Source organism: Gossypium hirsutum, chromosome D13, assembly GCF_007990345.1.
Source record: "Gossypium hirsutum isolate 1008001.06 chromosome D13, Gossypium_hirsutum_v2.1, whole genome shotgun sequence".
Classification (NCBI taxonomy): domain Eukaryota; kingdom Viridiplantae; phylum Streptophyta; class Magnoliopsida; order Malvales; family Malvaceae; genus Gossypium; species Gossypium hirsutum.
The window spans coordinates 59,346,663-59,360,604 of NC_053449.1; the positions used below are offsets into that span (position 1 = coordinate 59,346,663).

The 13,942-nt window shown below is 35.0% G+C and overlaps 2 protein-coding genes across 2 annotated transcripts; one reads left to right on the plus strand and one right to left on the minus strand.

Moving 5' to 3' along the window:
- The first annotated feature begins 5,801 nt into the window (after positions 1–5,801).
- On the plus strand, positions 5,802–9,672 carry LOC107888426 (uncharacterized). Its single transcript, XM_016812530.2, has 6 exons — positions 5,802–6,169; positions 6,350–7,271; positions 7,989–8,046; positions 8,137–8,220; positions 8,295–8,436; positions 9,091–9,672. Exons 2-6 carry the CDS (start codon positions 6,785–6,787, stop codon positions 9,463–9,465), a joined length of 1,146 nt encoding a protein of 381 aa, XP_016668019.2. The 5' UTR covers positions 5,802–6,169; positions 6,350–6,784; the 3' UTR covers positions 9,466–9,672.
- A 333-nt stretch (positions 9,673–10,005) lies between these two features.
- On the minus strand, positions 10,006–13,185 carry LOC107888425 (probable LRR receptor-like serine/threonine-protein kinase At2g24230). The gene is made up of 2 exons (XM_016812529.2): positions 12,749–13,185; positions 10,006–12,655 (listed from the first exon to the last, which is right to left on the minus strand). The coding sequence occupies exon 2, from the start codon at positions 12,503–12,505 to the stop codon at positions 10,178–10,180; it is 2,328 nt and encodes a 775-aa protein (XP_016668018.2). The 5' UTR covers positions 12,506–12,655; positions 12,749–13,185; the 3' UTR covers positions 10,006–10,177.
- Positions 13,186–13,942: the final 757 nt, after the last annotated feature.

The following is a 13,942-nucleotide window of genomic DNA, read 5'->3' on the forward strand; positions in this document are numbered from 1 at the left end:
ATCATGGTTGATGTGTGTTTTGGTATGACTGAATGATGGTTAACTAATAGGAATATTGAGGCATGGTTTGATTTGGTATATTTGGTACAAATATGTTTATATATGTAATTGATCAATTTGATAAGCATGGATATTTGGTCATATATGATGATTTGCCATGCATAAGACTTGGTTTGGCTTGAATTGAATGCTTTGTTATGGTTTGTTGATGTGTTAATGTGTTAATGTAGGTGGAAAACAAATTGGGTGAGAAATATGGCTTGGAAATGACCTATTTTTGTCCACACAGGCAGAGTTACGGGCGTGTCTCTCAGCCGTGTGTGACACACGACTGTGTAATTTGAAAATTACAAGTCAGAATGCTTAAAATATTCAAACAGCCTAGCACACGGGCGTGTGGTTTGGCCGTGTGACCTCTGCACCTATTTAATGCAAGTCAGTATGCTCACACGGCCTATACACAGGCATGTGGCTTGGCTGTGTGACCTGAGTCAGTGAGCACCTAAGTTTAGACATGGGCTGGGACACGACCATGTGTCCCTATTTTGAAAGCTCACACGGCCTGTGACACGGGCGTGTCTCTTGACCGTGTGAGCCACACGGCCTGACCACACGGGCATGTGTCCCTTGCAATTTTAAAAAAAATTGATGTTTTCTGAGAAATTTTTCGAGTACCCAATTTAGTCTCGACTTGTTTCTAATGTATGTTTTGGGCCTCGAGGGGTCACATAAGGGACAATATGTTTGATTTTGATTAATTTCTGATATGAATGATAAATGATATGATATGTCTGATATATGATCTGTAAAATTTGGTAATGTTTCGTAACCCTGTTCCAGCGATAGATTCGGGTTAGGGGTGTTACAAGCTTGTTTAAATAATCCAACCTTTTAGTAAGGTTTTGCGTCTGTTCCACTCTCTTCTTTTTAATTTGCACAACCCATTCTTGCAAACCAATCTTCAACATCTCCAATTTCTCCAACACCCCTCTTATACCATTATTCCATATTCGCCTTATTTCCTCTTCACAAGATTCTTCCACTAACCACTAATTTTTAAATCTGAATATTTTTTCCTTCATCTTATGTTTGTCTTATCTGTTTGAATAAAAATAGGACAATGATTTTGTAATACCCCCTACCCGTATTCGTCGCCGAAATAGAGTATGAGGCATTACCAGATTTTACCGAATTTTTTTTTCAAGATAGATTTATCATATTCATAAGATAATTTCATCACATACCAAAACCAAAATTTGTTAGCCATACCAATGGCTAACCATACATTCATTTCACATTAACATCTAATTTACTAGCTTATACATGCCATTGATTTCCAAAATAAAGTTCCTTTATGTACCGAGATCTCGAGATTGATAGTGTGATGTGTCTCCGACCAAATCCGACCTCCGAGCTCTTAACTCTACAAACAGGGGAAAAAGAAACAGGGTAAGCACTTTGTGCTTAGTAAGTTCATGCAACAGGAATTATACTTACCATACTTATACATCCATCATTTAATAACACAAGCACACATCCAATTCACATAAACATATACCTATCACATACAAACTCAACCTCATACAAATTCATTACAAAGATAAATGATTGATGAGCTCATCAATTCCATGATTTCCATTTCCTTGTTATTTTTCCATATTTATCCCGTTGAACTACTTGGAATTTCGATGGATATTCAGGGGTACACCTAAGTGTACAAATCCGGGTCCGTCAATTCATATTCATGTGCGCACATTTCCATTTCAGAGAGCACACTCCCGCGAACCTCATCCTTACAGCGGGATTACTAGTCCAGGCTAAATCCCCTGTAATATAAACTCATAGAGTATTGTCGGGATTACCAGTCCAGGCTAAATCCCCTGCAACGACAATTACTCTAATGAGCTTGGATCTGAATTACCAGTCCAGGCTAAATTCAGACCCTAATTCGGATTACCCGTCCGGGCTAAATCCATTTTCCACATATTCTTCGGGAGGGCTATATCAGGATAGGATCACCCGTCCGGGCTAGATCCTTTTTACCGTCAATTCCTTTTCAGAGATCCATCGAATTTTTCCTTTCATTCAACCGGGATTTATTTCCTCTTTTCATCAAGAATATCAATACTTCATCAGTTATCATACAATAAACATCCAAATCATATTCACATCAATAACAAACATTTCAAGCATTTATGAATATAATTCAAGTTACACGAACTTACCTCGACAATTGTTCGTAAACAAAAATATACTAATCCCGAACTTTTTCTTTTCCTTGATCTTGCTTCGTATTTGAATTTTCCGGATCTAAATAAATAAATTTAATCATTAATCTAATACATTTCATGTTCATATGTAACTTTCTCTACAATTCCATTATTATTTATAGTGCATTCAAAGCTGCCTCACTGAGTCACAGTCACAAAATTATTTATATCTTGAGATACAGAACTCTAAATTAAGATCCGTTAATTTTCCCTGAAACTAGACTCACATATCTTCTTACCATAAAAATTTCAGAATTTTTGGTTTAGCCAATAAGTACAGTTTATTCCTTAAAGTTTCCCCTGTTTCACTGTATGACAGTTCTGACCCCTCTTTACTAAAAATTAATTATCTCATTGTAAAGAATTAGGATGATGCTTCCATTTATTTCTTCAGAAAATAGACTCATTAAGGATTCTAAGCATATAAATTATAACTCATAATAATTTTTTTACAATTTTTAATGATTTTCCAAAGTCAGGACAGGGGAACCCGAATTCATTCTGACCTTGTCTCACAAAATCTATTATATCTCATGATTTACAATTTCATTGCTTACACCGTTTCTTTTATAAGAAACTAGACTCAATAAGATTTAATTTAATATTTTATTAATCCTCTAATTCGATCTCTACAATTTTTGGTGATTTTTCAAAGTCAGAGTACTGCTGCTGTTCAAAACTGTTTTAGTGCATGGTGTTAATTACCATTTTTCCCTTAAACTTTCAACAATGATAATTTCATCCCTGCTCAATTAACCTCTCAATTGAGCTGATTTTTCTCAATCAACACTTTATTATATCACTTTAAACTACCTTATAACCTTTGGAAATCAGAATTTCAGCACTAAACTTTAATTCCAAACTTTTTCACAATTAGGTCCTACAAATCAATTTCTATTGGAATTACCTAATAAAATCATCTAATAAACAAATTAAAGCTTCAATTTCATCCTATTTCATCATAAAATTCCAGAACATATTCATAGAAACTTTCAAATTCATTCATAAAATCAAAAACTAATGAATTTAGTAATAGGACCTAGTTGTAAAAGTCTTAGAAACACAAAAATTACAAGAAAAAGGCAAGAATTAACTCACTTGGTGCAAAAATTATGAAAAACCAGCTTGAAGAAACCCTTAGGACGTTTTTTTGCTGATGAGAGTGCAGAAAAATAAAGAGAAATCTAGATAATTCCACTTTAGTCCTAACTTTTAAAGTAAATTTTGTAATATTCCAATTTTACCCTTATTTCTTCAATTCTCCTGATTTTTCTCAGCGTATGCCGCCCAAAATATCTCCTTTTGGGGTTATTTTCAATTTATATCCCTCCTCATTTCACAATTGAGCTATTTAATCCCTCTAGTAACTTTTACACCTTTTTCAATTTAGTCCTTTTTACTTAATTGACTACCCAAACATTAAAATTTTCTAACGAAATTTTAATACCATATTACTAACACTTCATAAATATTTATAAAAATATTTTTGACTCGGTTTTACTAGATCGAAGTCTCGATATCTTATTTTTACCTAATTTCTTCAATAATTTCTTTTTCTAACTAACCGCTTAATCAGTAAAATTTTTCTATCGATATTTTCATACGATTTTTCCTATCATATCAATATTCATGCAAAAATATTAAAATAAATTTCTCTTTAAATTGGATTTGTGGTTACGAAACCACTATTCCGATAATTTTGAATTTGGGCCATTACAGATTTGAAAAAACATGGGGTAAATGTCGAATAGAATAATCAGTGAACATAGACATCCATTCAACATTTGTCACTCCTCTGATATTTATTTTCGATAAATTCCTCTTCTCCCAAATGAACCATGCCCCTGAATAGTTAATATCCATAAGCTGATATTCCTCTAACACCTTACATAATTCCTCCATACATCTATCTTCTTTCAGCATTCCCCCAGGCTTTTCAAAAGAATATAAAATCTCATTGAAATTGCTACAAACTAACCATGGCAAATCATGATTTTCTCCAAATCGTCGCAACAAATTCGAAGTTATTGATCTATTTCAAACATTTGGGGCCCTATAAAATCCCATAAACATCCACTTCAAAACTTCCCCCTCTTTCTGAATCTCTACATTGATATGGTTTGTCGAATGGCTTTGAACATTAATCAAATAATTCTCATTCCATGCTAAACATAGTCCACCCTGTGCCTCATCTGCTTGTACTTCAATTCCATTTTGAAAACCACATCTTTTAAGTACACTTTTCATTTGGTTGTCATTTAATTTAGTCTCCATAAAGAAGACAAGTTGGGGATGATAAAACTTCAACATATGCCAAAGCCTTCGAATAACCCGCCAAACCCCAAACATTCCAACTTAAAATTTTCATTTCTCTTGGTTGGTTAGCCCCTTGGCAGCTGCCAATATCAATTGGTTGCAGGCATCAGATCGCTTAGCAATAGTTCCTAATAAATCCATCAAAACAAAAACATTAGAAACCAAATTATTTGGGAGAGGCTTTTTTTCCTTTCCCTGTCACCATTGGGCTTTTTTCTAAGTCATGCTCCATTTCAATTTGACCTAGAACATGTGAAGATCCACCCTTATTCGCATCCTCTTGATTTGATGATCCCTCCAAATTAAAGCCTAATATTGGATTGACATTATTCCATGATTTTCTCTTAATACCATCCCCAAATTTCACCCCAAATATTGCCTTCCCTAATTTGCCTCTCCAGAATCTCCATGTTGTCCTCCCTCAACCAAACATTGTTTGCGGCGAAAGCCTTCCTCGGCTGCGCCTTTAACACCAAACTCCACCCCAATTCCACCTCTTTCGAGCCTTGACTGAGTCTAACAAGACAGAAATTGTCATTGTGGCCTAAACACCTGCACATAAAACAAAATAACGCTAGCCTTTCATATCGAAAATTCACATAAATGAACTTTGGTGGAGAAATCATAATTTTGTTCCATCTCTTCAGAGGGTGCCTAATATCCACTTGAACCCGGATTTAGATATAGTTTTTCATTCCTCAATTTACTTGCTTCATATCATATTCTATAAATTTTCCAATAAAATTTCTCAATTGTATTGCTACAGGTTCTAAATAAAAACCTGGAGGGAGATCATGTACCTGGATCCAAAAATATGAGAAAACCAACGAGGTTTGCATTATATCTTCATTTTCCCCTAATTTGTGGATCACCAACAAGTAATTGTTAAAAGCCCAATGCCCTCCATTGATCACTTGTTCAATGTTTATCTCATGAAAAAATTTGAACAAAAATTACCTTTTCCCCAAATAAGATATCTTTACTCCCCTTAAAAAGAAGCCAAAGATTCGCCATTATGTTTCTCATATCCAAAAAATGAACTACACTTACGGTAAGAAAACATCCTACCAAACAAAGCTAATACACCGATTTTTTAGATTCCAAATCAGCCGGAATTAACAACATCTCCTCTTTCCTTTCATCTAAATTTATGGACTAACTTGTGAAAAGCTGATAAGTTCAGAGGATATAGTAAAAATTGGCAAGTTTAGAACTAGACTTCTATACATTTTCAAATTAGAAAAAACAGTAACCGGGAATAGCAGGTAATAAACCGGTCACTCTTCAATAAAATACTGCGAACAAAAGCCCAATCTTCACTTTTCACTCTTTTCCACTCATTGGTTCTTTACTTCTTGCTCTAAATTATAGAGAGAAAATTCGATTCCTAAAGATCGAACCCTTTTTTTTTTTTTTCTCTCTCGGTTTCTTTTCAAGCCTCCGATCAAATTTTCTCGGGAAAATGAAAGAGAAAGAAAGTATGGAATTGTCAGCAAATTTGTCAGTTTTTTCCCTTAAGACAGTGACTGAAACCAAACGACGCAGTTTCACAAACAAACACTGCACTAACTTTTTCTTTTGAGGTAACAGAAACGCTTTCTCTCTCGTTTTCCACAATGCAGAATGGAATCTCTGTTTTTTCGACGCTAAATAATTTGAATTGATATACAATGTGATCCTTTTTTTTTTCTTAACTTTCAAAATTTAAACCTTTTTATCGAAGTAATCTCGTTTTTTCTTTAACTTTGGGTATTGATTTTTAGGGCTTCCGAGCTGAGTTGGAGACTTTGAGGATAAGGGAAAATGGGGGTTGTCAGGGTTCTTGTAGGGTGTGCACTGGATGGTAATGAGAGAGAGAGCTGTGTGGGTTTTTGAGGATTTGAGTGAAGGTTGGAGTGGTAGAATTGTAAATTTGAGGTTGTCTGGTGAAAAGCTGAGATCTAGTTTCTGAGTTTTCAAAGGGCTGTTAAAGGTTTTTTTTTTGAAGTGGTTTAAGCTTTGTATTTTGAGGAATGTGATGTTTTACTGGATTTTTGTCAGTGGGTTTTTATAATTTTGAGGGTTGAATAGGCAATGTTGAGGGTGGGGATTGGAGTGAACTAAAGAGCTGGTAAAATGAGAACTTAGGATTGCTTTGCGGTTACAAAAAGCTGAGATCTCTATAATTAGTGTCTGTGTTTGTGAGTTTTTCTCAATCTATGTCGGGTGCACCGAGATTGAGGTCAATGAATGCGCCTGATTCCGAGGCACGGCCTGTACTGGGACCGGCAGGGAACAAGGCCGGTTCATTGAGTGCAAGAAAACCAGCTTCAAAGCCTTTGAGGAAGGTTGAAAAGTCTCCAGTTGAGGTCACTGCAACAGAGGAGAAAAAATCCCTTCCATCATCTATTGTTAGTTCACTTTCTCCGAAGAAACATTCTGTCAGTGTTCCTTCAGTGCTTCGTCGCCATGAGAAGTTATTACATTCTAATTTATCACTAAATGCTTCATGTTCATCGGATGCTTCCACGGATTCATTTCACAGTCGAGCATCTACTGGTAGGTTAATTCGGTCAAATAGTGTTGGAAGTAGGAGGAAGCCATACGCGTCAAAGCCAAGAAGCTTTGTTTCTGATAGTGGTTCGGATTCGCCATCTGATGGTTCACATCAGAAAAAGAGATGTGCGTGGGTGACACCAAATACAGGTGTGTTGTTGTGTCGTTATAATTTTTCAGTGTTCAGTCCTGATTGATTAGAAATTGTGTCAAATTTCTTCCTTGAGACTGCTTTCAATTGTTGTAATAACTGCAGAAGCTTTCCTGAGAATTAGGCTAGAGCAAATTCCTCTACATTTAACTTTTGAATGTCATAACCAGAAGAATTACTTGGGGTGGCAATGGCTGCTGGCACTAGGAATAGGATATAATTTTTGTGGTTCTGCACTAAGAACAAAGCAATTTTTTGTGTAATTTATGCTTTTCAAGTTCTCCAGTCTTGATGTTGCCTTATTGGATTAGGTTCACTAACTATAAATATGGTGCACAAGGAAGGTTGTGACTCGATGCTTTGCAGATTTTAATGTTTTAAATTGAGCAGTTAAGTTGCCTTATATTTATCTTTCTGACTTCATATGCACATTCCATTTGCTTGCAAGTTTTGCATGGTTATCACCAAGCACACTGTATGACAGTAATTACATGAATGCAAATTAGTTACACTTTCAGAGATTCAGGCATTGTATTCAAAGTGAAGAACTGTCTATCAGACTATTGCAATCTGTTAGGGATACATCCTCAAGTGATCCCTAATTTTTGAGGGAGTTTTATTTCATTTAATGCAGGCATTCCACTGTGGTTCCCTTTATGCTCTGGTTTTTCTTATTTCATGTTTTTGGCTGACTTATTTTTGTTTGTTGGGTTCAGATCCAAGTTATGCCACTTTCCATGATGAAGAGTGGGGAGTTCCTGTACATGATGACAAGTACGTGATTGTAATAGTGCTCTGTCTGGTTATTGATAAAAAGAATTTCATTTGATAAATAGTTTGATTGATATTATTATCCACATGCAGGAAATTGTTTGAGCTGCTTGTACTTTCGGGTGCATTATCTGAACTTACATGGCCTGCTATCTTAAGCAAAAGGCAAATGTTTAGGTATTGTTCAGACAGAAATTCCATCTTACTTTATTGAATAAGCATATTCATTGCGGATGTGTATCTTTATGCAGGGAAGTTTTCATGGATTTTGATCCTGCCGCTGTATCAAAATTGAATGAGAAGAAGTTAATAGCACCTGGTAGCGTGTCAAGTTCTTTGTTATCAGAATTAAAGCTCCGAGCTATTATTGAGAATGCACGCCAAATATCTAAGGTAGATTCACATTCTTCTTTTCACTATTTTTACCTTGCTTGGCATGAAAAGTAGTGCTTGGCTGCTCACTAAATCACTTCTAAGCAGCATAAACTAACAACGGTCTGTAAGCTAGATGGAATATGTTGCTCTACTGAAGTTTACACAGTGAAGTTATAATTTGTTGCTTATCTTGCAATATATAGTATATTTCTGCCATCTTCTTTACTAACTCCCGATATAGAGCTCATTGGGTTGATTGTTACGTCCAATATTTGGGACTAGTTTGCATCATTCTCTTGTTTTAGCAAGTGATTAGCCAAATATAAAATTGTTTATTGATCACTTATTTGAGGAGGTTAGGTGAAAAGTAGCTGAAAAGTGGTCCTAAACCCTCCAAGCAGTCTTTTATCATATGGGACAAACCATAAGACAAAAATAGATAATTTTTCATATATAATCATTTTATTTCGAGCATGAGGAAACTTAATTATTCGTATCAATTAGATGCCAGCTTGCTTAATAGTTGGTAAATGCCAAGTCATTCATGTGATTAATTTACTTTCCATCCAGAACCACTAGCCACTGTTACAGCAATAAGTACCATAATTGCACTCTCCATAATGGCTATGATTATCGTTGCAACTAACTTTTTGCAGATTTTGGTGATGGCAGGTTATAGATGAGTTTGGGTCATTTGATGAATATATTTGGAGTTTTGTGAACCACAAGCCTATAATAAGCAAATTCAGATATCCTCGCCAGGTTCCTGTTAAAACCCCAAAAGCAGATGTCATAAGCAAAGATCTGGTAAGAAGGGGTTTTCGAAGTGTGGGGCCGACGGTCATCTACTCGTTCATGCAAGTAGCAGGAATAACAAACGACCATCTCACGGGCTGTTTCAGATTCCAGGAGTGTATAACAGCAGCAGAAGGAAAAGAAGTTGAGATCAAAGAGAGGGCTGAAGAAAAAAAACCCGACAATAGTGTTAGTGTGATCGAATCAGAATTATCCATAGCTATCGATGAATTGAGTTTCTCCTGCGAATGATGTTGGCAGATGGCAGATGGCAGATGGTGCTTCAGGTTTAATCATCCGTTCACCCACATTGATTAATTCACTACGCTTTTGGGTGGTAATGAAGGTGGTTTTGTGTATAAAAACTTTCATGAATACTTGTGCATCATGAATTTGCTAGTTTGTAGATTTCTGAAAAAGTAAATTAAAATTCAACTGGTGAATGTGCTATTGATGGAAGCCTGTCTGTCTTGGAGGTTCATAGTTTGCTATACAATTTTTTTTTGTATAGTTGAAGAGTTTAGTAATTAGAGATCATTTTTCATATGCTAAAAATTAGATTCTTAGATCCTTCGGTTAATAGATAGGTAAAAACAACTTTTCTGTTCGATTGAGTAAATTAGTCTCTCTCAAAAATAAAATCAGAGTAATTTAATCTTGTTCAATTTTAAAGTGGACAACCAAAGATCATTATCATGATAGTTATTATTTTCTATTAATTGTAAATAATTATGATTGATATAGTAACAAATTAAACTTTCAATATCAATAGATTTGAACAACTCGAGTTAACAAACAAGATTTTATAAATTTAAAGTAAAATGATCGGTAATTTTCAAGTAATAAACTCCTGTATATAAAAATTATAATTTAAAGGAGAGTTTAACAGATACAAGCATCCTCACCCTCCCATGGTGGCATAGGAAAAAACCAAACTGATTTGCCAATTTATAGTCATTGTTCTTCATTGAGAAGCTGTGGGTTCAATATCCTTGAGAAGGCCAACAATTTGTTGCATGCTTGGTCGCTTTGTAGGAAGTTCAGCCGTACACAGATATGCAATCTTGAGGGCTTCCTCCATTTGGTAAACTGGTCCTGTATCACGAATTTTAGGATCAATGGCTTTTGAACCTTGGTTTTTTCTCACCAATCCTCTAACCCAACTAACCAAATTTGCTTCTTGTTCCTCAGGATAATCGTCTCCGATCGGCTTTTTCCCTGTGATTAGCTCAAACAAAACAACACCAAAGCAATATACATCGGATTTTGGTGTGGGGGCATCATCAGATTCCAGCTGAGAAAACTCTGGTGATACATAGGCAGGTGATCTACCGCTAATTTCATCATCCTCTAGACTAGTTCCAAAAAGTTTAGCCAATCCAAAATCCGACAATCTAGGCTCCAAGTTCAAGTCAAGATAAACACTACTAGCTTTAACATCTTTGTGGACTAATGGAGGTGAGCAGCCATGGTGAAGAAACGCCAATGCTCGTGCAATGCCGAGTGCTATTTTGTGTCGAAATCTCCATGTTGTTAACGTTGATAGCCCTTCAGAGTCTTCTTCCCAAGTATCATGTAATAAGTCCTGCAAGTTTCCATTCTCCATGTGATCATATACGGCAATCCTTTGATCCCCAGCCAAGCAATATCCGATTAACGGGACAAGATTCGGGTGTTTGATTCGACCAAGATACTCGAGCTCTCTTGCAACTTCATGGTCAGTCAATGTTGATCCATGAACCAAGATTTTAACAGCTACATAGATCCCACCAGGCAGAAATCCCCTATAAACAGGCCCAAATTTCCCTTCTGACACTAAGGTGCTTATACTGAAATTTGAAGTTGCAGACAAGAGGTCTGCAAATGTGATGTTTAACAATGGTTTCTCAAACATCATTACAGGGACTGATGTTGCATGTTTAACATCAGCCACCCATGTGGTCGAATCGGTTTGGAAAGAAAACGGACCTGACATATTTTGTTCTTCTTTATATGAAGGTTGTTTAACTAGCCATGTCCTAGATTTTTTTCTGCAATTAAAGGCTAAGAATAGCAAACCGGCGAGCAAGCAGACCATGGCAAGGGTTAAAGCTAAAGCAAGGTTAAGAGTGAAAACTTTGTGTATATGAGCTCTTCTTTTGAACAGGACAGGATTTGCAGCAATGGGACAACTGTTTAATGAACCATAAAAGGCTGTTTCAAAGGTGTCAAGGGAGAAACCTGAAGCACAAAGGGTTAAGTTGTTGTAAGAGAAGTTGAATCTCTTCATCAATGGCAGTTTTTGCAAGACAGGAACAGGGATTTCTCCACTCAAATTGTTTGATGAAACATCAAGTGTATGTAAATAACTCAGTTCTGAAATTTCACTCGGAATATGACCGACGAGGCTGGTTTTAGACAAATTGAGATACTCTAAACTCGAAAGCATTCCGATTCTCGGGAATTTTTGTCTAGCAAATCGATTATATGCAAGATTAAGGTGTCTAAGATTAAGAGCTTGACTCAGGTTTATGACAATTTCGCCACTAAGCCGGTTTTCAGACAAGTCTAAATAAACCAAATGAGACCAGTTGAAATTTACCTGATGAATGTCACCTTGAAACAAGTTGCCATAAATCTCATTTCTGGCAAGGTTCAAATATTTGAGCTTAGGAAATGCTGCAGTGAAACCATCTGGCAAGGTACCATTAAGACGATTCGAGGAGAGATCGAGCGAAACCAAAAACCAGCACCTTAGAATACCTGTTGGAATGCTTCCTTCAAATCCATTCCCAGCAAGCTTAAGAGTTTGCAAACTTACCAGGGAACTTATAGTTTCAGGTATTTCCCCAGAGAAATCATTGTCTGAAAGATCAACAACTTGTAGCCGACCAAAGTTGCCAATGTTGTTAGAGAGAGACCCTGTAATTTTATTACAGGAGAGGTTAAGTCTCTTGAGTGACCCTAAACTCCATAAATCTGAAGGCAAAGCTGTGATTTTGTTGTTGCTAAGATCCAAAAACCGAAGCTTGGTTAGCTTGCCAATGGTGGAATCAGGAATCAAACCAGTTAGGCCTAAACCAGAAGCCTTTAAACCAATAACATTCTCCCCTTTGGCATCGCATTGTACCCCTTTCCATGTAAAAACAGAAATAGAGTTGTTGTTGTGGGACATGTAAGAGTTTGAGCCCATTTTCTTCAGGAAATCAGAGACATAAAAATAATCCGTGTTGGGTAGTTGACAAGTAACATGCTTGAACAACAACGACAAAATTAGTAAACAATCGAAGAAACCAAAACCCATTTCAGCCATGTTTAAATATTAAGACCACCTTACACCAACTCAAAAGCCTCTTATCTCTAAAACTTCAAATCACCAGCAACGTACAAACACTTGTCCAAATTCTGCAAATCCCATTGAAGCTAGTTATGACATGAATTTTCATTCCTCTAGCTCTAAAACCTGTAAGAAAAATCAACAAAATGAGCAAAAAGCTCTTGGAAAAGAATGAATGGAACATTAGGTTTGGGTCTCTTACAGAGAATGTGAGCTTACCTTGTCTGGCTTTGCAAGTGGATCACTTTTGACTGTGTTGGAACTGAAGAACAGGAGAGAAGCAGAGACAAGGATTCAATAATTTTAGGTTGAGCTTCAAAGGAGAACTCAATACAAATATATTACACAAAATATAATTTTGGGTTGGTGTATTTATCAAGGATATTGTTTTGGTGGGTGTTCAATGATTCTTCATTGAGTGTTAGAAACTGTTAATCATCTTTTTTTGCTAATACATAGTATATTAACACTTAGTTCTTACAATAATTACCTTGCAACTACCACAAAATCTTTTACATTTTTTTCTTTTTCCATCAGTAAATCACAGTTCTTCAAACCCTTTTTCTTCTCCCTGTTAAAACTTTGTTAAACTATAGATTTTAGTCAAAGAATGTAAGTCATAGTTATAGAGTGGAAAAAAAGCACAAGGAGACTTCAATTTTTGTGTTAGAAGAATTGATTTAAGATGCAACCATTTTCTTTTTGGTAAAATATATTGGTTTAATAATATGTTTAGTTAATTTAATTTTTATTCTTATTTTTTACTTAAATTTATCCGTTAACTTTTTAAAAGGAGTCAAGCGGAAATGTCAACTAAAATATTATTTTTTAATGATGTTGATGTGATAATTCACGTTATAGTCCATATATACTTCATGCTAATATAGCACTATTTGTCACGTCAACAAATAATTTAAATATTAAAAAAATAAAAAAAATATAACAATAAAAATTAAAAAAATGAAGTAAATGTGAATTAAAAAAATGAAATATGCTATTGAAATTATTTGCATATATTTTAATATTTTTTATTTAAACATTATATTATATTTTAAACTTGAGTATTTTTTTTTAAAGTTAGTTTATATATTCAAAATATTATTTCATAAACAATTTTCATTAATAGATTAATATTTAAATAATAATAATTTTATAGAACAAACGAATAACTCGTGCATTACACAGGATATAAAACTAGTTTATTATAAAATACAATAAATATTTTTTCTTCTTTTTTTTTAATTAATGAACTTGTTATTTTTTATATTTTTATATCATTTAATCTTTGAGTCAATTTTTTTACCTTGATTTGATTTTGATCCCACAGACACTTTAATTTCTCCAACTTGATTATGTTGAATTCTGGATTCATTATGATAGTTACTACCATTATAATCATTATCACTATTTTCT